Genomic DNA, 23508 nt, shown 5'->3' with positions numbered 1-23508 from the left:
CTTTTTTGTTGCTATAGTTCTAGTTAGTAAAGTCTGGAAAACTGTTGCTACTTGTAGAGCAGAACGCTGCCTCCTGCAAAATCAGCAATTGTGAGTGCTCATTTTGAAGTGAATAATTTGCAGATAGCTAATCAAGACTAATGCCTTTTTAACACTGCTTCTCCCTTTAGGTAGGTGAACAGTCCCCTTCAGTCCAACTGATAAAGATACGGCTGCAAACGGTCATGTTGTGTTGACAGAGCTGTCGACGAAGACACTGCACTGGGCAGACGCCCAACAGATGCCAAACTGCCCTCTCATGCTGTAATGCTCGCGCACCGCGCGCGCGCACACACACACACACACACACTCTCTCTCTCTGTCTCACTCCCTCTCCCCTCTTTCTTTTTCACATGTTTGATTAATTTTGCGAGGACACCAGGGGTCATGAAGCAGTTGTAATTGGCCTGGGAACTGAGAGATGGCTCAGTGAGGGTGAGATCCTACTTCTTATGTTCTTTAACTAAAAAAAACAGGTTTACAAAACTAAATGAAGCAAAAACGAAGAAAAAAAAGAAAAGTAAGAGTAAGAGTTGACAGTCAAGAATTTCCGCCCGGATCATTGAGTAGTCCACATTTCCACAATAAAGGCAGCATCTAATCTCTATATACTGTACATGCATCTCAGTACATAATAGTAATAGAGATGGCAAAGTCACTCACTTGCCAATTCAGTTATTTCTATTTGACCTATGTGACAGGACACAATCTTCAGGAATTTGATGAGAGCGGTGTGTGTGATCCGTTTGCTGCTTGCTTATAGTTGTTTTTTTGCATACTCTTAACAGTGCGCGCTACTGAAAGGCATGTCGTTTAGCAAACAGTGACAGGATGCGGTCACACTGTCACAATTAGGGTCCACCATGTTCAATTCATCAACTATACGTATCTATATACTCAAGAACAAGTTTATTTTCTCTTTCTCCAACCTGGCAACCTAATGTGTGATGATGTGACAATGATATAAAGTTGATTGGCCTGATTCACACGAATACCAAACACGTCGCCCATTTACCAACTCGCCCCGGGTGTACAGCCGGCGGAACTGCTCAGCCTGGTATTCCTAAAGTGACCTAAGTAAATGATGCTTAAACGGTCAAATTTAACCTCAGTGAAACTATGCCTAACCCTATACTTCTTTCTAAGCTTATTCCCAGTTAAACAAAATAAAGAATACAAGAACCGCCGCACCGTGCGGTCGGCGTGAGGTCAGCGGAAAAAAGCGAGAGCGGGATGGATTATGGGGCGACGGTACCCGTCGTCACGGAAACGGTCGACAGCGTGACGTCAGGCCATGACGTCACGTCAACCTATTAGCCAAATTCCAATACCCAGAATCTCGGCTACTCGCTCACTCGCACTCAGTCACTCCAGCAAGGTGGTGTTATGGTGGAATTGGTGACCTGCTGAAATATGTGACAACCGTGTAGACAATCACATAATGTAAATGTGTCCTAATGTCAATTGTTGCAGTTTGTTCATTAGCAGAGTTCAACCTAACTGTATTTAGGCCATGTATTTAAAGACTTCCATGTAATAGTTATGTGAACAAGATGGTCACATATTTGGTCACCAATTTCACCGTCATTTGCCATGCTGGAGTGAGCGAGTGTGAGTGAGCGAGTGTGAGTGAGCGAGTGTGAGTGAGCGAGTGGCCGAGATATTGGGTATTGGAATTTGGCTATAAAGTATGGCGAGCAGAGCACTAGAGCAGACTCAGTCAGAAATAGAAGGAAGATCAATAATATAATATAATAACATACAAGCAATATAAAAAGGAGGTACTTCCAATACAGAAGGCAAGATACAGATCCTAGTCTAAACTATAAGACCTCCTCAAGGAGTCTCTTACTCAGCCCACTGACAGCTCCCTGCTAATACAGGAATTCGTCATTACAGTACCTGATACCACACCTGATGGTAAAAAGTAGACCTTTATAGCACCAACCATTACTTAAAAGAGTGTTCATAGTAGCTGTAACGTGTCAAGGTCACAGACGAGCAGAGTTCCATACAGTGTGCAGAAAAGGAGATAAGATACACGTCAGGGACGACGGAAATTGAGTCTCATCTTCATCCATTTGATGGATACTCGGATGGCATTTCAATACCGTTTCGTATACCGGTTGAACTGGGTGGCGAAATGGTGACCTTCTGATTACCAGACTCTCTAATCTATTCACTTACTCACAGTACAGTATATTAAAATTACATAAAAGTGAAGCATCTTAAAATGTACATAGCCTAAGGGGCTCGCACACACACACACACACACACACACACACACACACACACACACACACACACACACACACACACACACACACACACACACACACACACACACACACACTCACTTGTGGCTGTTATGACAACATATAAGGACAACACATAAAGATGGATTGCTCTTAGAGTTAGAGTATGTGCATCAACCTCATACATCTTGAACATTTCCGTGGAAGTGGAAGATTTGTGGGTCTAATCAGCTCATATGGCATAGTCAGTTATACATGGTCGGCTACTCCCATCCTGGACCAGAGAGAGGTTCCTTTCAGGTGTGTCTGTCTTTCCTCACAGTACATGCTTACGTGACTGTGATGTATTCCCGAGCTTCAAAAAGTCATATTTCTCCAACCGCCAACAATAATGTCTTATTATCCTGCTTCTTGACTGGGAGCAGGAGCGACATCACATTGTCATTACAAGTGCAGATTTATATTTCCCAAATGCTGTTTGGTTTCTAAAGTTAATCTAAGCGCCACAGTTTATATTTGGTTTGTTGGCTCCCTGTGGATTCATGAAATCCCCTTTAGATCAACTTCCCCCAACGGAATTCTCCAAGTATAGACATTCAGGAATCCAAAAACATACAATAATTTATCGTTTCCCAATTTCAACCCATTTCTCTTGTGTAAGGAGATAGTATAGAGACTGTAAAGTGGAAACTACTTTGGGGTTTGGGTACCTCAATAATGAGAAAGCACTGTGCATTCATCCATGTTCACATCTATTATAAGCCTCCATATGAGTCCCTGGGGGGAGATTTTGAAGGGAAAAACCCAAACATGCCACCCAAGGTAGCATTATAACTTTTGACCTACATGACATATCCCTCTCTATATGACAAACGTGTGTCATGAGACCCCCCGCTCTGTACGGTGGACATCACGGCTCAGTTCCTATTCACTGTAGCGTTTTACCAATACTGCATCTCTACACAATAATATAACATAATTCAACCAGATTAAAGCTGGCCAGTGTGTGTGTGTGTGTGTGTGTGTGTTTATGCGTGTGCATTTTCATTTGATTATTGGCCCTGGTGGAATGTAGAACGTTTATCATGAGAAGGCAGCTTCCACACTGTTGTGTGGGTCTGACAGACAAGGGCAATGGGTGACGTACTTCATTTTTGATGGCTCCAAAAATATAATTAGGTATCCATGAATCATCGGGTATTTTCCATCCATCTATTTCTGACTTGGTGCGAAGAGTCGGGCAGAGAAAGCCAGAAGTATTTTACTGTACATAAACTTGTATCTTTTTTCACACCAATTGTAAATTAATCACTTATATTCCTAGCATCTTTCATGCTCTCAATGTGCTACAAACATCTATTTCTACAACAATTTCATTCTAAAAGCAGTGAACCACAAGCTATTTAGTATTTTTTGCAGTTTCCCTGCTTGAAAGGGATGGCACAGACCATATGGAGATTTTAACTGGGTTTCACTCATACAATGACCACAGTTTCCTTCTTTTTACTCTTCTTTACTTTGTAGTTGAGTACAGTTGTACAGGCATTGTGTAAGCAAGCGTTAAGTCAGTAAGTCAGGTGAAAAACCTTAAAGGGAAAATTAAAAACTAATGTAAGTATAATGCACATTAAATCAATACACATACTTTGCATATGTTTTAAATACCTGTAAATATCACTTACTTAAGTGTCTCTTTATCAATTCATTTCTAAATCAATTAATTTTTTGCTCAATTCGATTTTAAACAGTTTTGAAACATAATAAACTCATGTAAATTAAATAAAGTGAATTAATTAGCATCATTGAACCGTTTTTATCAATCAATAATCAATTCAAATGTATTTTAAATATACATATCATGTATGTCCATGAACTGGCATGCAACTGGCATGATCTGTCACAAATAAGCAGTTCTCTTCTCTCTCACCGGCTGTCTCTCCAGCATTTATATGGCTGCACCGTTCTGCTCTGCTGTTTCAGTGTGTGTTGCTCCTGTTTGGATGCACGCTGCTGTTTCTCTGGAGGTTTGTGTGTTTCCTGTGTTTGGCCAACGCCCTACTCTCAGGTGCAGTGAGTGAATGCACTGATGCTGATTAGTCAGGCAATTGGGGAGTGAGTGAGTGACAATCAGCTGAGTGTCAGTGGCAATGATTGTCAGTCCAGATTTAACCCTTTGCTCTCCATTTCTCCAAGTTGACTTCACAGTGTACATCCTTTAATCATATAGGAATGTGTGAAACCTTTCAGTAGATTTCTGACCCCTTGTTTCTGGGGGGATTATTCATATACATAATACATTACGCACTATTACGTGCAGAAATTGCCTATAACATCCTGTGGCATGTGTCAAATGAAAGGATTCCATGCTGTGCTTTTACATTGACAGTGACATTTTGGCTCACATACTGTAGGAACTATAGTGGTCAAACACTGTATCAAATCTTGGCAAACATACAGTGTGACACCGCCTTCTGTCCAAGCTTGAGAATGTCTGTGCTGCCTCTCCCTACTCTGAAATGAAAATGTCCTGGCCTCAAGGAACGCTAATACTGCTGAAAAATGACATGCTGAATTTTGTTTTGACATCATGACTTAAAGGCTGTTCTTTGTTAGTTGCCAGCAACGCATGACCAAAGAGAGTTGTTTATGATTGGTCAATTCCTCATCTCCCCAATGTGTCCATTCAACATCACACCTCTAAAAATGAGTTCGGTATAGGCAGAAACAAATGAAACACATACGTTCCCTTTTCCTCCCCCAAGTAAAAAAAAAGAAATAAAAAAATGTTTTCTGCATGTTCTTTAGAGATTGTCCAAGTACTACTGAGAATTAATGAAATTTAAACTTTAACTTTAACAGGTCAGCCAGCGAAATCCAGTCTATAATGTGATGGATTCCAAATAAAAAAGAACGCCAGAAGATTGTGTGCTTTTTAGTTTAAGTGAAATTTGTATTGTATAAAAAGTGAGCTTGTCATTACATTCCTCAGATTTCCTGTCTTTCAGGTCAGGATCTACTATGTTTAGCAACATTAGGCCTACAGATGCTGTTTCCTGGCCCGAAACTAATGCTATTATATCTATTGTACTAATTTAGTGTTAATTAGTAATAATTACTCACAGTTCACTTGTGACTGCATGTGAGTACAGAATACCACAACATAGTGCACAGCACCAACAAGATACCAAAACAGGAGGTCAACAAGGCAACATGGCATCGACACGGCATCACAGAGACAGTTGTGCACCGCAGGGATGCACATGGGATTCTATGTACGCACTTAACCCATTCTGACCTGAGATCAGATTCATACGAGGTTTCCGCCGGACACACACTGGTCTGATGAACCCATTCTGACCTGAGATCAGATTCTAAAAATGTCAGTCGTTCGTATCGCGCCACTCGGTGGCGCGATATGAGCTTGTAGATCTGCTATTTTTCAATAGCTAAAGCATAACATGATGCCGACACCAAAATGGGTGCCCGTTCAGAATGGGTTAACTGACCTAAACAAATGGCAGTCATCATGTCAAGTTCACCGATGTTATGATGAGCGACTGTATATGACCATAATATGCATGGAAACAAGCCCTCCACTCCGTGGTGTTAATTCACTTTCTCATATCGCAACCTTTCATAAAGGCATATCCCCAGTCGTCGGCAGGGTTAAGAGGAACTTTTATTCCTCCCTTCTTTTTATATTTTATTTTATTTTCACTATAGCTGCCTGCCTTTAGTCCCACTGTGCAAATAACCTCACTGCGTCTTAGAGGTCACAAAAACACTTCCGGTGTCTCTCTCTCTTTCTTGTAATGAACAAATTAGAGAAGCCAAAAGAAAATGAATAGCCTACATGACAAGAACAACTTCACGAATACTTAAAATGTACACAATTGTAACATTCTCATTGCATTACAATCTTTTACATTAAAGACGATATCAAATTACAATTGTTAAGGCCTTTTGCAGGGGATTCAGAGCAGAGTTACAATAATTGGCCCCAGTGTGTGCGTTTGCCATGCACGCACAAGGAAATAGCTTGGAGTTCAGCTTTCTACTCAGTTAATGATGCCTGTCTGTTAACCGCCAACACAGGAGTCTGACGGCAACAAAAGACACAGTCTGTTCAGCTTGATGTCATGAAGAGAGGGCCCATTAAACACGGATCAGTATCAGCCTATTGTACGGAATGCGACGTCCTAAAACCTAAACCTTAAAATGAACCGTGAATGATGGTATCTCTCTTTTTCCTATCCTCTGTCTCTACCCTTTTCTCTCTCCAGCAGCCTCTATTCAGAATATGCTAATAAACACAGATAAATTGTCATTCTGTTTTCTCTGAATATGGGAGTACACATGGGGTCCTATTGTTGATGAATGATGATATTCATCACTTTTCCTCCTTCTTGTTCTCCTCCGTTCCGCTCTCTCTCTCATTCTCACTTTGTGTTTATGTTTGCGTGGATACATGGCGGGCCAGTGATCAACCTGTTTCCAATAGCAGTGACTGTGACCTCTTTCTCCACTCCAAGGTTAAGGAAACAGAATGCCCTCAACCATGATGGATCATAGAACATTCCAGAACTTTCCACGACTGTTTATGCTAACGTCTGTCTTTTTGATAGGAGGGTGGAATATGTGATTTCTGCAGTGGCACACAGCACAATCCTTCTGTTACTTTAACTAGGGTCAATTTGTACAGTTTCAGTGCTAAATTAACCCTCCAAATTTAGTGTATGAACTGTGGACTCTTTCGACCTTTGTAAAAGTGCCGGCCAATTTTCTCCCCCGACAACTGCATTGTGCTGCACTCTCCCACTGCATTGAGAAGAGAAGAGTGATCGTTGTGGACAGCTCAAACCTCATGCCCCAGAGAACAGGGTGCTTGTTCTTTGTGTTCATGTTGATGCGTTTCAGCGGTTCATGCTCTGTCTTTGGGCTCCACGGGCCCTTAGCCGTTTGTCTACTGGGGGTAGCGTGGCCTTGCTGCTTCCTGCAGGGTCATCACCGAGTCACGGAGACCAGACCAGGGAGTCCAGCACATGTTCCTGGAAATGGATCACACAGAGTGGCGACGCGGCCAATTTCTGGGTGAAGTTAGCCAGGTGTGCTGCATACTCTGACTTCATATCCCTTATATCCCTTATATTGTACAGTATATTGTCCATTATTTCATATTCTCATTTCTCAACAGGGAGTTGATGGGTGACAACATAATTATGAATTTTGAGTGGGGCTGTGTGTGTGCCTGCGTGCGTGCGTGCGTGTGACCTGTGCGTGTGTGTTGACCTTCCCCTTCAGCATCAGTCCCATGCATCCAGAACAGGAAACAGCACATGTTACGCTCTCTTCCCCAGATGATGTGTTTTCATAAAGGCTACATGCAGCTCCGCTCCAGGAAACAGAGACATAGCAGTCTGATCCCCAACCCTAGCTTTGCTGACATCCTTCATTCACCATCATCAACGATACACACACACACGTGAGAACAGCAGCCATACACACAGCACAGGCGTACGTTTATCATTCATGGTCCCAGCATCTCCTCCGCCAACCCCAGAACTCCTTCACCCACGTTCAGCACCACCCACACAACAAAGCATGAGTGCACGCCGTGTGCAGATTGCGCACACACACCCATTTAGGCTCGCGATGGCCCCGTGTGTGGTTTCTCAGCCAGCATGTTTCCCATTACCTTCTATCCAGCCAGCTGGGTATTAAGTTGTTCAAAGATGTAACTGTAAAGAGCCCCAAATCACACCAGATTACCCACAATCCCGGAGACCAAATCAGCTGGGCAATTTATTGTCCAGCCTGGTTATGCTTTCCGTCTCAGGTGATTTGAGTTGAAAGCTGCATGCTGTGTGCAGACTGCAGACAGAAGCTGCTTGTTTTTCGTGTGTTTCCTTTCCCTGTGGCTACATCTTGATTTGAGACTTCTGGGATTTATAGGGAATCTGTCTCACATTTTACATTTGAGGCGTTCAGCTGATGCTGATGCTGTTCCGAATGACTTATTATGAGTCTACATATCCACTGTCAACATTACAAGCGGCATACTGTTAAGTCAGTTAGGGGTCAACGCCACTGTTCTCAGACAATAAATTATATCATAAAGTATTCATGTAGGCAATAATAGAGGTGTGCTAGATACAAAAAGAGGAGCAGAGAAGACAATTGTGTGTTTTATTAGTCTCAGCATATATGGTATGCAACTATGCATATTACTGTACATTATATTTTACCATAATACTGCACAAATACACAAATAAATTGCATTTAAATGTTAATGTAATATTTATATATTCATCAGCCAACCATCCCCATGTGATCTCCTGTTGTGTTTACAGTATAGTATGTGTGCGAATGTACTATTTAAATTTGCCACCGATAGTGATTTCTTTAGTCCCACACCTTTGCTTGACACCTGCATGGTTGATCTGAATGTTCTCTGAATGTTCTCCTGCAGTAAAACTTACCCAATATTGGGACTGGACTGCATTAGACCAAAGTGTTACACTAAATTACATATTAATGTACATTATGTGCGTTTGTCAGTCACCTCGGTCAGCTGAGTAAGCATAGAAATCCCATAATCATTTCTAAATGTGCCCAAGATCTCAAAACATGCAGCTTTGACCCTCTAAAGCGCTTGGTCCACTTCCAAAACCGGTCTCATGTTTCTCGTACAAATGCTACAAATACGTAAAGGCCAGTGGAGGAAGCCGCAGTGTGAAATTAAGTTGCTTGACAGTTCCATTTTATTAGAGCTGACAGTTTTAGAAAACTGCACAAGCTCCCCGGTGCTGTGGCCTAGTAATGAACCAGCACAAATGAATACTGGGAAAACCTCGGGTGCTGAAACCACAGAGATTCCTCCTGACCTCAAGGCGTGTAAAAAAGGATTCACTTAACAGGTTTTAGTTACGGGAAAATGCCAAGTAATATCGCTGTCCATTTATTCATCAAACCACAAACGCTGTAAGATGATTTGCGTGGGGTTTTGGCTCAGTCTACTTTCATTTTGGCAGCCTCGGAGCGACAACGTTTACACTCCAGTGTTAGGTTAGCCCCTTTCGGGACCCTTGGGTTACCTTTTCTGTATTTACAGAAAAGGTAATCTGTATTTACAGAAAAGGTAACCAAGGGTACGGTAACAAAAGGGTCTAACTCCAGTGTGTATTCTATGCTGTGCAGAATTATGTGGTTATTGTTCCACCTGTTTGAGGTGTGGTGTAGTGTCTGTGTCAGGTATTTGTTACAGTCAAATGATGTATTTCCTTGTGATACGCTTGACAAGGAAAGCTTTTTTTTCTTACCAGAGTGGACACTCAATATCTTTTGTATAACCACTTTAAGCTCCAAATAACCTTACGTCACCAAACTTTCCAGCGTACAAATAGCAAAAAGCTCGCAAAGCATCACCATGCAGCACGTTGAGAGCTTGTAGATCAGCTAATACTTGACATGCCCAAAATAGAGTTGCCATGGGTAGTTAAAGACAAACATAACAATTGATATTCATACGATTATTACAAAAAATAATTGAGAAAAACCAAATGATTACTAAATATATCTTTATAAAAGTTTATTTAAAAAGGAAGTGAGTATCGTAGCTATGATATTGCTTTTCTGTTTACAAACAGTGAAAATACAGAGGGTAATAATGTAACATATCTTCATACGCACCAGAAGCTGCCTCAAAAGAACAACCCAGTATTTCACATTGTCTTGGGGTCAAAAGTAGAACATATGCACCATGACGAGTAATTTACACACTATAGCAAATATTATGCATTATTGTGGATGCTCGTGTTACATGAATTTGGTCCAAATATAAGTTTAATTTGATCATAAAATAACTACGTAATGCCCTGTATAGCTGAATAACAATAACACAGCCATTGTTAGAACATTGATGGGAAGATGACGGGTGCGTTCGGAAATGCACACCGGGAGCGCACTCGCCTATTAGTTTGCAGTGCGCTCAGTGCGCTGTTTCCGAACGCGCCCGACATCATGCTAATATTTTAGATATTGGGGTAGGCCTACACGTTTCCATGAAATAGCATGTCATTGCTGTCTATGCCATCTATATAACTATAGCAATCAAGCTTGTAGATCTCCCATCTTCACTACTTTTGAAAGATTTAGAATTGTCTTCCATAATGACATGCCCAACATAGGGAGGTTAACTTGAAAGTGGTTAAGTCTGGCCGTGATATATATTATCAATATTTAACCAATGAAAACTATTAACAAGAGCTTGTGACTAAATTATAACTGTATTGAAATCCATTGGAATTTCTTTCCATTTCTCTCTTTTTTCCCTTTCTTTTCTTTTTTTTGACACACAAGGTTTCTATCCGATAGCGCCATTCAATATAATGGTAGTAATAACTGAATAGGCCACAAATGGTCATCATACTGACATCGAAAATGTATATTTCAAAAAACCAAGATGACTCAATTTGTGGAGCATGTCAACAGTAAAGCAAAATAGACGTGGGGTGTTGGGAACGGCTAGATTGAAAGCATATGTTAAGTCCCACCGTTCCCCAATTGAAAGGTATTGTTCTCCGTTTCAACTCCGTGGCCCCATCGACACATCATATTTCATTTCATATTTTTTTTACTGCTGTTCCAAGAGAAATGACGGTCCGGTTGACGTTTGATAATTGGCCTGGCTCAAGTAACAATGATAACAGCACAGTTAGATTTTAGATGTATAGTATTCAAGCATGTGGGACCTTTTTACAGATTTATTAGATTTATCCAACCTAAAACTGAGGATGTGTCCCAGATGAGAGTGGATGATAACGATACACTATACTGTAGCCCCTGGTACAGAATCAAAGATATCTAATTTGTTGTAATGAGACCCATATTTATTTCCAGTAGTTTGATGGGATTCTTTTCTCGTGTGGATGATTTAAAAGAGAAGAAAAATCACTTCCATCCATTTAGCCGTTTAAACAAATGCACACAAAATGAGGAATTTACAGATGTCTGTGATTACAATTGTAGGCCTACTGCAAGGGCAAACAAATTAGTAATACTGTTTTATAGCACAGTCCTATCTGGAAATGCCTTAATTTAGTACTGCTTGAATGTGTTTTTATTTAACCTAGATTATACAAAATACAAAAATAAAAAAATCATTACATTTAAAAGACGCAACCAATAATAAAGTGGCTCAAATATATACTGTAGATAAAAAAAAGTAGATAAAACATGAATGTTCCTCCTATGAACATTCACATGTGATGTTAACATTTTAGGTATTTTGTGTGGCAATAAACATAGCTTTATATTCCAACCAAGGACAGGTGTTGGTATTAAAAATCCCTGCGCTCTTACAATATTTCAACCAGGTCCCTTTGCTTTGCTAAGCTGTGTAATGCATTGAACTATATTAAGAAACATGGTTATAAACATTACATTTATTTATTCTGAGGTTCATATTTTTTGTTAAATAAATATTTGGTTTCTGATTTGACTGATTCTAAGACTTGAGTGGAATCACGAATGATTAATCAATAAAGAAGCAGCATTGATATGTTTTTAAAAACCCTTTTCATTGCAATCTTTTTCAGTATGACAGCAGTGCCAATGTTTGTTAGCTGATCTAAAACAGTTACTCAGCTAATATTAACGTTAAATTCATACACATAAAGATAACAGTGTTTTGTATGTCTCTTTTGATGATTTGTGATCATTCAAAGGTTATGATCAATGTAAGACATTGCACCAAATGATCTCATTCCATCCAAAGACATGAAATACATTTATGTCAATGGCTCTGACTCATTATATACTGTATAGCACCTCTTAAATCAGTGCTAGTCTTTTGTGAAATAATGTTTATCACGGATGTTGCAGCAAGCTCCTTAGACTACGAACAGCATGTCCTTCTCTGATTGGTCACCTCTTTTGGAGTAAGCTAACCGATCATTGGCCAGTCACATGTCGCCCTCCAAATCCTACTCCGAGGGTTACCCACAAAGCCTTGCATGCAAGAGTTCAGAGTTCATATTGTCCCTTACAGCCGCATGAAGTCAGAAAATACTATATACAGACACATTCAGAGTTAGTACATGTAGGCTACACACACATACGCTCAACACATACATACACGCACACAAACGCTTATGCACAAATAAACAAAACAATCAGTCACACGTTACATAGTTTGACAGACACGACTGACATGCATCCTGCCATTCTAATACAACAAGGTATAATAATTGCACTTGGTGTTGATGGTGAAGCTATGAGAGGTGACGGCGTGGGATGAAGCCATCGCGTCCTGCAGGCGCGCGGCTGCAGGATGGCATGGGTAGGTGGTGAACAAGTGCTGGTTCTGCAGGCGGCCCGTAGAGGCGGACAGGTACGCGTGTGTGACATACAATACATCCGTAGCAGTAGAGAGAGGAGGTATACATGATAATACATCCGTAGCAGTAGAGAGAGGAGGTATACACGTTTGGTTGCCAGTTGCCTTTCGGTCTGCAACGCGTCCCACCACGCTTCTTAGATATTTTTGTTGTTGTTACGTCTTCTGGATTTCTTCACCCTGCAGATCAATTTGAGAGGATACGTCAATAATAGGGCGACATCCACCATAATCACGTAGTGTCCCTTTTCTGGGCAGGTACTAAACACTTCGCAAAAAATCACACTCGTGTGAAGTGAGGGGCGCTCTTGTTGTCATACATCATACATCATCATACATCACTTTCTGTGCCCAGCCAATCAAATCATCTCAAATTTGGTACACACAAACACTGAAAGCTAGGCATAATTTGGTATACAGTATACACAAACACACAAAGCTGGGCATAGGAGGGGCTGGTGCTCCACAAAAATAGCAGATCTGCAAGGTTTTGACCCATTGTGATCTTGTGAATTACGGAAAAAAGCAAGGGGCCTAGTATAGATCCCTGGAGGCCCCCCGGTCAACAATGTGTATACGGTTTAAGTGGTTATACATTTCATGAGCTGTGGCCGTCGGAGACCAAAAAATTCGCGCTCTGTCAAGGCAGAATCCCTACTTGATCCAGATATGGTTGAGCTTATGAGCTTCAGGCAACCAGCTGTCAACCACAACCAGTACAGTAGGTGTCTAAACTCCTCAATGGAAGAGTAGAACCACTGCAGAATAAGTAATATACAATGTTAACATAATCTGCCAAACAGATTGGTTAAAATTACGTTAAAACTTCAATGAGGATTTTACTGTGTAACTATATGTGTTGTCATTGAAAACGTCACATTTCAGCCTTTGAACTGTAGGCTACGTGTCTGTTTCAAGAGCACATCCTAGCCAGTTGATTCTCATCTGCAGACACATTGTTAGGTTTATTGCACACGCATTTGAACTGTATAACTCATTCAAGAATAAATATTCTGAGATGCTGTAGTAGTTAGTGTAGCGTCCATTGTTTACCCATTGGGTGTCAAAACCAATGAACCTGCTCCCTAACACTGACAGTTTAACAGTAACTGTGTCGTTAGAAATGATATATACATACGGTATACATTGAATAATGCTTACATATCTTTTATGTGCCTAAAATATCTCACAATCTGAGATGGTCAAAATGGGCCAATGTTGCCTTTACTGATACCCTTTTAGTGTTCTAGTGTGCAATATTTAATCACAATTTCAGACATTTGCACACAAGAAATGACAATGCAGAAATATCAGTGCCAGATTTATCACTGTTTTCAGGTGATGCAAGTAATTTCACTGTTAATAAGTCAGTCGCTTTTATCAACCAACTTGGTGATTCCCGAGAGTAATTGCCACCATGGAGTTGAACAGGGCTGTGCTAATGGTATGCGTCTGTTTATCTCTGCTTTGCAAGAACCATGCGTGTTTCTCTATCTGTGTGTGCGTGCGTGCATGCGTGTGTGCGTGCGTGCGAGAGAGAGAGAGAGGTAATTATTTTCTTACTTGTTAATGGCATTCTTTAAGTACTGCTGAAGCCACTTGGTTTCTGGGTTGATGCACACTTCTCTGTTGCTCTTCAGCTTGGCACTGAGGAAGGAGGGATGGAGATGGAGAGGAGTGAGTGAAATAGAGAGAAAAAAACCTAAATACTTTTGATATTTTGTGTGTGTGTGTGTGTGTGTGTGCGTGTGCGTGTGCGTGTGTGTGTGCGTGCGTGTGTGCGGGTGCGTGCGTTTGAACGTATGATTTTTCAGCCATCCCTACCATGTTATTTCAAGCCTCCATGCTTTCTAATCAGATACAATACAGCAGTGTACTGCCCTATACATCTGGCATACTTCTTTGTCAGCTCAACATCCTGTAATAGTGTGCTTCTATCCACTTCTTTTTCATCTATGGTCACGTTTCAACATGCAAACCGTAACCAGACCTCCAAGACAATGTGAAATGTGAGTGGCAGATTTAATTATTGCCGATTGTTCCCAAGGTTCATTGATGGCCCCTTAATTCATATACTGTAGCTATAGCTGGGGCAGACTTTATTGTACACCAGAACACGGCGACTACAGTGTTGTGCTGCTGATGTGTTTTCCATTGGTGGTTCATCTCAACAAGGTTTTCTGACGATTCAGCCCAGACACAGATAATCTTATTTAGCTAAGAACTCAAAATGTCCAGCAACACATTCCAGCTTAAATCAGGTTATTTCCATACTTAATATTTGCCTCAGCAGACAGCTCATAAATTAGTACCTTAACTATTTTTTCAAATATAGAAACACTTTACTCTTATTTAACATCTTTGAAAATATTGTAATGTGTGAAGTATAAATGTAGTCTGCTGTGTCAGGCAGAACCGTCTGATATTACCTGTATAAATACTGATAACCTCAGATAACAATCCATGTCAGAAACGGATCATTTTAATCTGTGAAAATTCCCTAACACATCCAAGTATAAACCAAAGGATTACCATACATATAATGTCTCTATCACCCTAAGTACAGCAGTGAAAAATCACATTTCTGGCAATTTTAGATCAACTGACCTCTGTCTCTAATAAATAAAGAAACCCAAATTATTATATAGAAAACTAGTAGTTTTCTATACTCGTATTAAAAGAATTGCCTATACTAGTACACTATAGTGTCCAGCATAAATCTTATTTTTTCTTTCTGCAAAGTCCAGAATTATGTCCACATATCATAGTTAAAAAATGATACAGGGGTGTAGCAATATATCAGAATAATAACTGAAGCTTCATGACGGCCCGCCTTAGAAACAGCTCAACTTAATCCCTAAAAACCTCAGAACATCTCACAACACATCCCACTTTAAACCACGGGATTTACCCCACATAACAGGCTGTCACCCTAACTACAGGAGTGAAGAATCACAGCTCTCCGTTTCCACTCTGGGACAGCTGGAAGGGAGGCACACAACATCACTACAACAACCATGAAAAAACAAGATATCTACCTCATGCATTACTGGGGGGGGGGGGGAATAAATAAATAAAACATAACCACTTTTCAATTTGGTTTCCCTATTTGGTGCGTGTCATTCTAGCAGAAATGTATTATTTTGTCCACTAGCAGATCAAAGAGGAAAATAGCAGATCTACCATCTCACAAAGCGTTACAATGTCACGTGTTGTGAGCTTGTAGATTGGCATTTTTTTATTTTATTTTACAAACATTTAAAGTATAAAATAGGGGTTAATAACATTAACAATAACAATAACTTTACAATTGTTGTAGATTACAAACACTGAACTACCTACTGTAAGGGCTAGACGTATAGGCTACAGGGGCCAGATAGGATGTCCCAATAATTTGTACTTTGTGATTAACAGCTCTGGGCACCCAGAAAGTGTATGTTTCTGTGAATGAAGGCTCGGCCTGCTGATGGAGAACCGAGCCAAATGTTTACAAGAAGGATTTGTTCTGTTATCGCACACCGCTGGGTGGCGGGTTTTCCGATGTGTGATGAGTGCCTTGGAGTAAATAGGTGGGACATGAGAGGAGACCCCCCCCCCCCCTCTCCAGACACATGGATCTCACACCTCTGTGGCAAGAGGTCGTGTTTGAGAGTTAACAACTCTGAGGGGTAGCGTTTCACACACGACCCTGCAAATTAAACATTCCTCCCTGTGACAAATCTCTCCTTCATCACAGCATCACAGCTTTATTGACTTAAATTGTGCCACGCCCTTTAATTATGCCCCCTCCTCCTCTCTCTTTAACATGCCCGGCATGACTGACACACACACACACACACACACCCACACAGCAGGTCAACTGAACAAATGGCCAGGCTTGCCTCAAGGATTTTAGGAGCATCACTTGTAGAAATCCCTCCGGGGCGCGCGCGCGCACACACACACACACACACACACACACACACACACACACACACACACACACACACACACACACACACACACACACACACACACACACACACACACACACACACACACACACACACACACACACACACACACACACACACACACACACACACACACACACACACACACACACACACACACACACACACACACACACACACACACACACACACACACACACACACACACACACACACACACACACACACACACACACACACACACACACACACACACACACACACACACACACACACACACACACACACACACACACACACACACACACACACACACACACACACACACACACACACACACACACACACACACACACACATCTGATTCAGTAAACCAAACAGCTGCGCAACGCAACGGGACCTCTGTTTGTTTGTCCTAAAGGGATGTCTCCCTTTCCTTTTATTTTATTTGGGGGGTGGCTCGCTAATCCTTTTGGGAGGTTTCAAGTGTTTTGATGTGTCTCCATCCATCCTGTTTATCTGTCTGTGTGTTTGGCTGGCTTTGGCTGGCTGACTGGCTGGCTTTGGCTGGCTGACTGACTGACTGGCTGGCTTTGGCTGGCTGGCTGACTGACTGACTGACTGACTGACTGACTGACTGTCTGGCTGGCTGACTGACTGACTGACTGACTGACTGACCAATAGTCCACCCTAATTGTCTTGGCTGGAATGTGAGGGCCTGGAGTTCCGCAACCAGCAGGTAGTAATTACTTCACAGCAAGTTAATACCAACAGCATGCCGGGGCACAGTGGGTGGGGGGTGCCATGGGGAGACAGGGGGATGTGGGGGGGGGTTAGTGTCGCTGTCTGTCTTTCATCTGCGCCAACAGAGATATCAGAGCAGCACCCTGCCTTTCTCCCCTGCAGCCTCGTGGGGCTCTTTCTTCACTCAAAATGACTTCTTGACTCCTCCGATTCTGCTTCCAGGGAAAGGGGGTAAGGGAGGGGGGTACTATGCATCCTCTCTGACCTTTTGCCACTACGTTACCCCTTCGAAGAGTCACCCCCCCTAACGCTCTTTTCTTAGCTGTGGGGCTTTTTGCCAGTGTGGTTTCTATAGGTTTACAAATAAGGAGTCATTCTGGTAATGTGTTCCAGACCATTGGCATTATACTAAATCTTTCTGGGCGGCTTGGAAGGGAAATAAAAAAAGAGAGTGGATGAGGGACACGGAGGGTCAGCAGAAATACAAAGGTAATCATTTTGACCCCTAATGATTGTTTCCTTAGCAAAACAAAAATGGTCCCCCGAGTGCCTTCCTCACTCTGCATGGATCGTGTTGTTCCACACCGACCGAGAATCGGTGCTCCAACTTGAATCTAGAAGTACTGATAGATGCCTATGGTCAATTCTGAAGACTACATTCTACTTGTTCACAGTTCTGCGGCTGCCACAGTATTAAGTTTGAACACATCCACTCACAGTCACACAAGAGGAACCAGAGCAATGTAAAGAAAAGAGTAAATGCACACAGGCTGTGTTTCTCCTCTGCTCAAAACACCAATGGTTTCTTAACCACTTCAAACCCTACATACTGTACTTCACTTGACCGGAGTCCACCAGGAGTCTATAACTATATTAGACTCCTTGGCCCGGGCTCCCCCAGAGTGTGTGTCGAAATGTCCCTGAGCAAGACTCTGAACCCCTAATTGTTCCCGATGTGCATGGTTTCCTCCGCCATCGGTGTATGAATGTGCGTGAATTAGTGAATGTAATGCACAATACTATAAAGCGCTTTGGATAAAAGCGCTATATAAATGCAACATTTACCATTTTCCCAGAGAATAGCTGTTGTACAAGCTCACAAACCAAATGTTCATCCCCATAATAATGGATGCTAAATGTGCAGTTATTGTAACACATGTAGTCTCATTATTACTGTATACTTACATGACTTGGAAGGGACAGTTGGGCGTGTGGAGGAACTTGAGCTCTTTGATGGACCTCTGCGGGACCGTGTTGAGTGTGGACCGGCACCAGCACCTCTCCACCAGGCTGATGGGCTTGGCTACAAACACACAGAACACACAGTACATCACTTTTAGTCAGAGAGCATGTCAATTTAGAAGGAATACTGCTCTTTCTTTTCTAAACTAACTAGGCAAATGGGAACGTTTAGGCGGTGACTCAGTTCAGCATTCCCTCCTGACTTTTCACCACGACGAGGAGATTTCTTAGCTTGTTCCATATAAAATATGAATAAGACAACGAAAAAGGCACAGGGGAACCATAACGATTGGCAAATGACTGCTCCAAGTCTATGAACGGACTATTACAATTTGGCTCAAAAAGTTTTATATGACTTTTATATGTTTTTTTGTAAAAGAGCGGGCAATGAACTTTAAAGGGCAGTCAAATAAATTGGGGGCATTTTGTTGTGGGGTTTTTTCCCCCTTCAGCATTCCATGGGCCTCCTTTTTGTATCTGTTAAAAGTGCTAAAGTTTGTCAAATTAAATTACTGTGGTCATGGGCATACAAGATTTCCCGATAGGCCTACCAGGTGTTATTTTCTAGTAGTATAATAAATATAGTATAGTATATAAATAACGGCTAAGACTGAAAGTCCTAAGGAAAGTCTGTATATATAAGTCAGGGTTTGGTGATCAAGTAGCCTAGTGATCAAGACTAAGAACTATATGGTAAGACTACCCACTGAGCATTCTTTTGTCTAATAGACGTGTTTAAATATGCGTCTAAATGGCCATCTAAAAATGGGCTAAAAATGAAAGATCTTTAGCGGTCTAGGCTTAGATTAGATGTTGAAACAACCTTGTTTCAACGTCTAATCTATAGACAAGTCACTAAAAAAACAGCGATTCAACGTTTAGGCTAAGCTTAGACGGCTAAAGATCTTTCATTTTTAGCCCATTTTTAAGCATTTTTAGACAGACGTCTAATAGACGACTGTTGCTCAGTGGTGTTTCGTTTATTGACCCACAACGCATATAGAAAGTAATAATTCTTCCTTTCTTTCTAATTACTCAGGGGGGGAAACATTGTCCACACTAACAAGACATCATTTTCAGGCTGTAATTAAATGTACGACAGAGTTTCTGCTGTATATGACACTGTACATGATCACTGAGGGAACGAAGAACAGAACATTAAGAGAACTTCACATGCATGAGAGAGTCCTAGAGAGATGCATGAACTCACACACACACACACACACACACACACACACACACACACACACACACACACACACACACACACACACAAACAGACAGACAGACAGACAGACAGACAGACAGACAGACAGACAGACAGACAGACAGACAGACAGACAGACAGACAGACAGACAGACAGCTTTGTACACTGTTCACTAACTAAACATTATGCCTACTCCAACAGAAGTGTTCAAATTTGCCAGAATGTTTGTAAGTGGATAGACTAGATATGACCAATCAGGACCAAGTCAATAAAATCAGCCTGTTGATAATGTAGATGCAGCTATTTCAGGGTTGTTTAACATATTGACTGTTGATTGACATGTTGATTGCATTAACTAAAATAACTTGCATTGCATGCATTTCCGTGTACAATGAAAATCATTAATATAATCACACCTAATCTAATGTGTTCAATGCATTTTCAATGCCTGAGGGAGGTATATATATAAGTGTACCTGCCGATATTCCTAACAACACAGTCATTAAAAAGAGATTAGCGTGCCCCACACACACACACACACACACACACACACACACACACACACACACCTCACCATTCAGTCTCACAGAAGTAATTTTAGCTTTCCACTCTGTATGCATTGAGCCTCTTTGCCACTCTAATGGAGAAGGACCCTCAGCGTTCAGCAACACTGGGCTTTCCAATATTCCTTCCATTTACCAAAGAATGCCTCGGAGCTTAAGCGCAGAATTAAAACCCCTTAAAGAAATCACCTCAAGTATACATTCTTAGAATGACTAAACATCACCCATGGTGCCTTTATTCATACGTGGTCTTCTGAACGAGAAGACGTAATTGTTAGAGCCAGTGGGGGTTGGACATCATTGTGAACCTATATTAAAAATCCAAGAAACATCTATAAATATGTATTTATTTGCAATATCCCAAAAAGTAACAGACAATGACACTCGTAATTGTGTCAGCTTTCTCAGGTAGTTCAGGTACTTTCTCTTTCAACAGGTTTTCCACAGATAAAAACAAGCACTAACTCCATGAACTACAAAAGTACAAAAAACTAACAAAAACTAAACTTTGTTGTGTGGCTAAAATGTTTCCTTGTATTATATTCAATGCAATGTCAAATTTAGCCAAAGTCCTAAACAGTGTAAGTCAAATTCACCAGCTATCCGACTCTTTTCTCATGCTAACTAGGGGATCATTATGCGGCTTACTGCACCAGGGCTGCAAGAGAGCATCCACATCTATCAGGGCTGCAGTAACACTGTTAGTGTTGATCCCTAATTAGAAACTAATTAAAAGAAAGCAAGGAGGAAAGACAAATACACACATTTTATGCTAGGCCTTCTCTTTAATATGCAATGAGATGCTCCCCGGGGTAGAAACAACAAGCTTAGCATATGCCTGCAAAGGCCTGGGTATTTCAACTCCACTCTTATCTTATCACCATAGGATGTAAGGGATTAATGCAATGGTTAATTCAGCTCTGCACTTCACCGCTGTAATAGGATTTCATTTAATATTTTTTTTAAATCAAATGTAGTTTGGTCGATTAACAAAAAGTATATTATATTATATGATTACATCTAATAAAATTGCAATATCGTGTAAGCCACTAAAGCCAGAATATGCCAGTAATCATTTTATCATAGTGGCGGAATTTTTAAATGGTGGCTATACACTATATTGAATGTATCCATTCATGTATTGTATGATATTCAAAAGGCCAAAGCAGAAATGACATCAGAGCAGGATACCAAAGTGTTGAGATAAATGTGACAATAGAGCTATTTAGCAAGGAAGCTTGACTTAATTTCCACCACAAAATGAAAAGACAAATAACTATAAAGACCTTGAAAGTCCAACTGAACAATGAATGCAAACACTACTAGCAACATGTTGTTAAAAAAACACACAACTTAGACAACTAAACTGAATAGTGTGTTAAGATTTGTTTTTACATTCCTAATATTGCATTTAGTGAATGCATTTATTCTGGGTAAAACCTATATACTGACATACTACCCAGACATCCAAGCAACATTGGAACCTTGGAGAAAACCATAATGCGCAGACAAACGATGCGCAGATCTTCAACATACTCTTCAACAGATCTTTCAAGAATTATTCAACGAATTATGTTTGAACATTTGCACATTATGTCTAAATCAAATCAAATCAAGAAATCCCACCCCCCAAAACAGATGGGATAAATCATGGTCAGCCAGTCTTACCATTGGAGGTTGGTACGTGCGTGGCCACGGCCAGCAGTGCCATCAGAGCCAGCAGTTTGACATCCATGACGGTGGGCTCACAGTATGCAAGGAGGGCTGCTTCTCTGCTACAATCCAGGACACAGTGTGGCTGCCTGCTCTCCTCAGCACTGCTTAAATCTGTAGAGATGAGAGCCAGCCAGCTAGAGGGAGAGAGAGTTAGAGAGAGAGAGACTCCCACTTTCTCAGGAGGAGGTGGGAGGGAGGGAAGTGGGACTCAGCATGAGAGCAGGGCAGACAACGGAGCAGCAGACTTCCTCCATTGTCAAATGTACTGGCTGAAAATCAAGGAGAGAGTCTGAGGGGAATTCTACTCTCTCTCTCCCTTTCTCTCTCTCTCTCTCTCTCATACCCCCCCTCCCTCCCCTTCTCTTTTCTATTCTTGGTTAGTCTTTACTTTCACTCGCTTATATTCAGTTCAGTCTGTCATCGGCCTCTCCTTGGCTCTTTCTGATGCCATCTCCCCATCTGCTGCATTCACTCAATTACAGACACACAGACAGACAGACGGACGACAGACAGGCAGGCAGGCAGGCAGACAGACAGACAGACAGACACGCATGGGACATGCTGTGCATGAGCTGATGTGCATTAATGCGCGCATACTCATGCACATCACCTCCCCATGTCCCGCCAGTCAATCAATCAGACTATTTTCAAAGCCAGGGCTCCCTGCTGCTGTGCCAATGTTGTATACAGCTGAATGTTGTTTTGTTTTTTACTGGGCAGATGACCTCTCTCTCTCTCTCTCTCTCTCCCTCTCTCTCTCTCTGTGTTGACTCCTGGTCCTCTGGCTCTGTTCCAATGATTTATGTCTGCCTCAAGTCTTCACTGAGCTCCGCTGGACTGTTCTCACCGACTTTACAATTCCTCTCCAACAAACTGCAACTCCACATTTTTATGGTCAGTGATGACAGATGATTTAAAAAAGTAAAAGTAATTGAAGAACAACATCTGCTCATGTTTCACAAGGATTTACCTGACATTCATCGTTTTCAATGCTGAGTGCCGAGCAGAGAGGCATTTGATCCTGCCCTGCCCTGTATGTGTTAAGTTTACTCTGAGAGTGTACAAATGGACCCTTACGTGTTCATTTGGTTTAATTTGTATACTCTCAGAGGCGAGCTTTACAGATCCTCAAGGGCCCATTTGGTGAATTGTGTGATATTGACTTTTTGGCAGATTGGACTAAAACCTCCCAAAACTCTGAATGTTCCAGTGTGGTTGTACACCGAAATAAATGGCCACAAAAGCAGGAGATAATCCACTGCCCTCTTGGTCCAATCACTGCTTGTATCTTCATAGTGTATACATACACTCAGAGCAAGCAACATGTAAAGGACTTTTAGAGGTGAAAATAATGGCATCAGTGCTGTAACAGGTGGCTACGTAACAGTGCCT

The 23508-nt window shown here is 41.4% G+C and overlaps 1 protein-coding gene across 1 annotated transcript; it reads right to left on the bottom strand.

Moving 5' to 3' along the window:
* Positions 1 to 8618: 8618 nt before the first annotated feature.
* cxcl12b (chemokine (C-X-C motif) ligand 12b (stromal cell-derived factor 1)) lies at positions 8619 to 22211 on the bottom strand. Its single transcript, XM_083765339.1, has 4 exons — positions 22069 to 22211; positions 18573 to 18690; positions 14254 to 14337; positions 8619 to 12870 (listed from the first exon to the last, which is right to left on the bottom strand). The coding sequence occupies exons 1-4, from the start codon at positions 22133 to 22135 to the stop codon at positions 12828 to 12830; spliced, it is 312 nt and encodes a 103-aa protein (XP_083621465.1). The 5' UTR covers positions 22136 to 22211; the 3' UTR covers positions 8619 to 12827.
* Between the last annotated feature and the right edge of the window lie 1297 nt (positions 22212 to 23508).

Source organism: Protomyctophum parallelum, assembly GCF_964188405.1.
Source record: "Protomyctophum parallelum genome assembly, chromosome: 5".
NCBI classification, from domain to species: domain Eukaryota; kingdom Metazoa; phylum Chordata; class Actinopteri; order Myctophiformes; family Myctophidae; genus Protomyctophum; species Protomyctophum parallelum.
Note: the sequence above shows the minus strand (reverse complement) of the source record. Positions and strands in the feature narration are given on the sequence as shown.

Bases quoted from the DNA above. Each gene is read 5' to 3' on its own strand.
- cxcl12b (XM_083765339.1), bottom strand. From the start codon at position 22,135: ATGGATGTCAAACTGCTGGCTCTGATGGCACTGCTGGCCGTGGCCACG. The intron at 18,691-22,068 runs GTAAGACTGGCT...GTGTGTTTGTAG, and splicing joins GCACGTACCAACCTCCAATG to CCAAGCCCATCAGCCTGGTG. The intron at 12,871-14,253 runs GTAAGAAAATAA...ATTGATCTGCAG, and splicing joins TTAAAGAATGCCATTAACAA to GGTGAAGAAATCCAGAAGAC.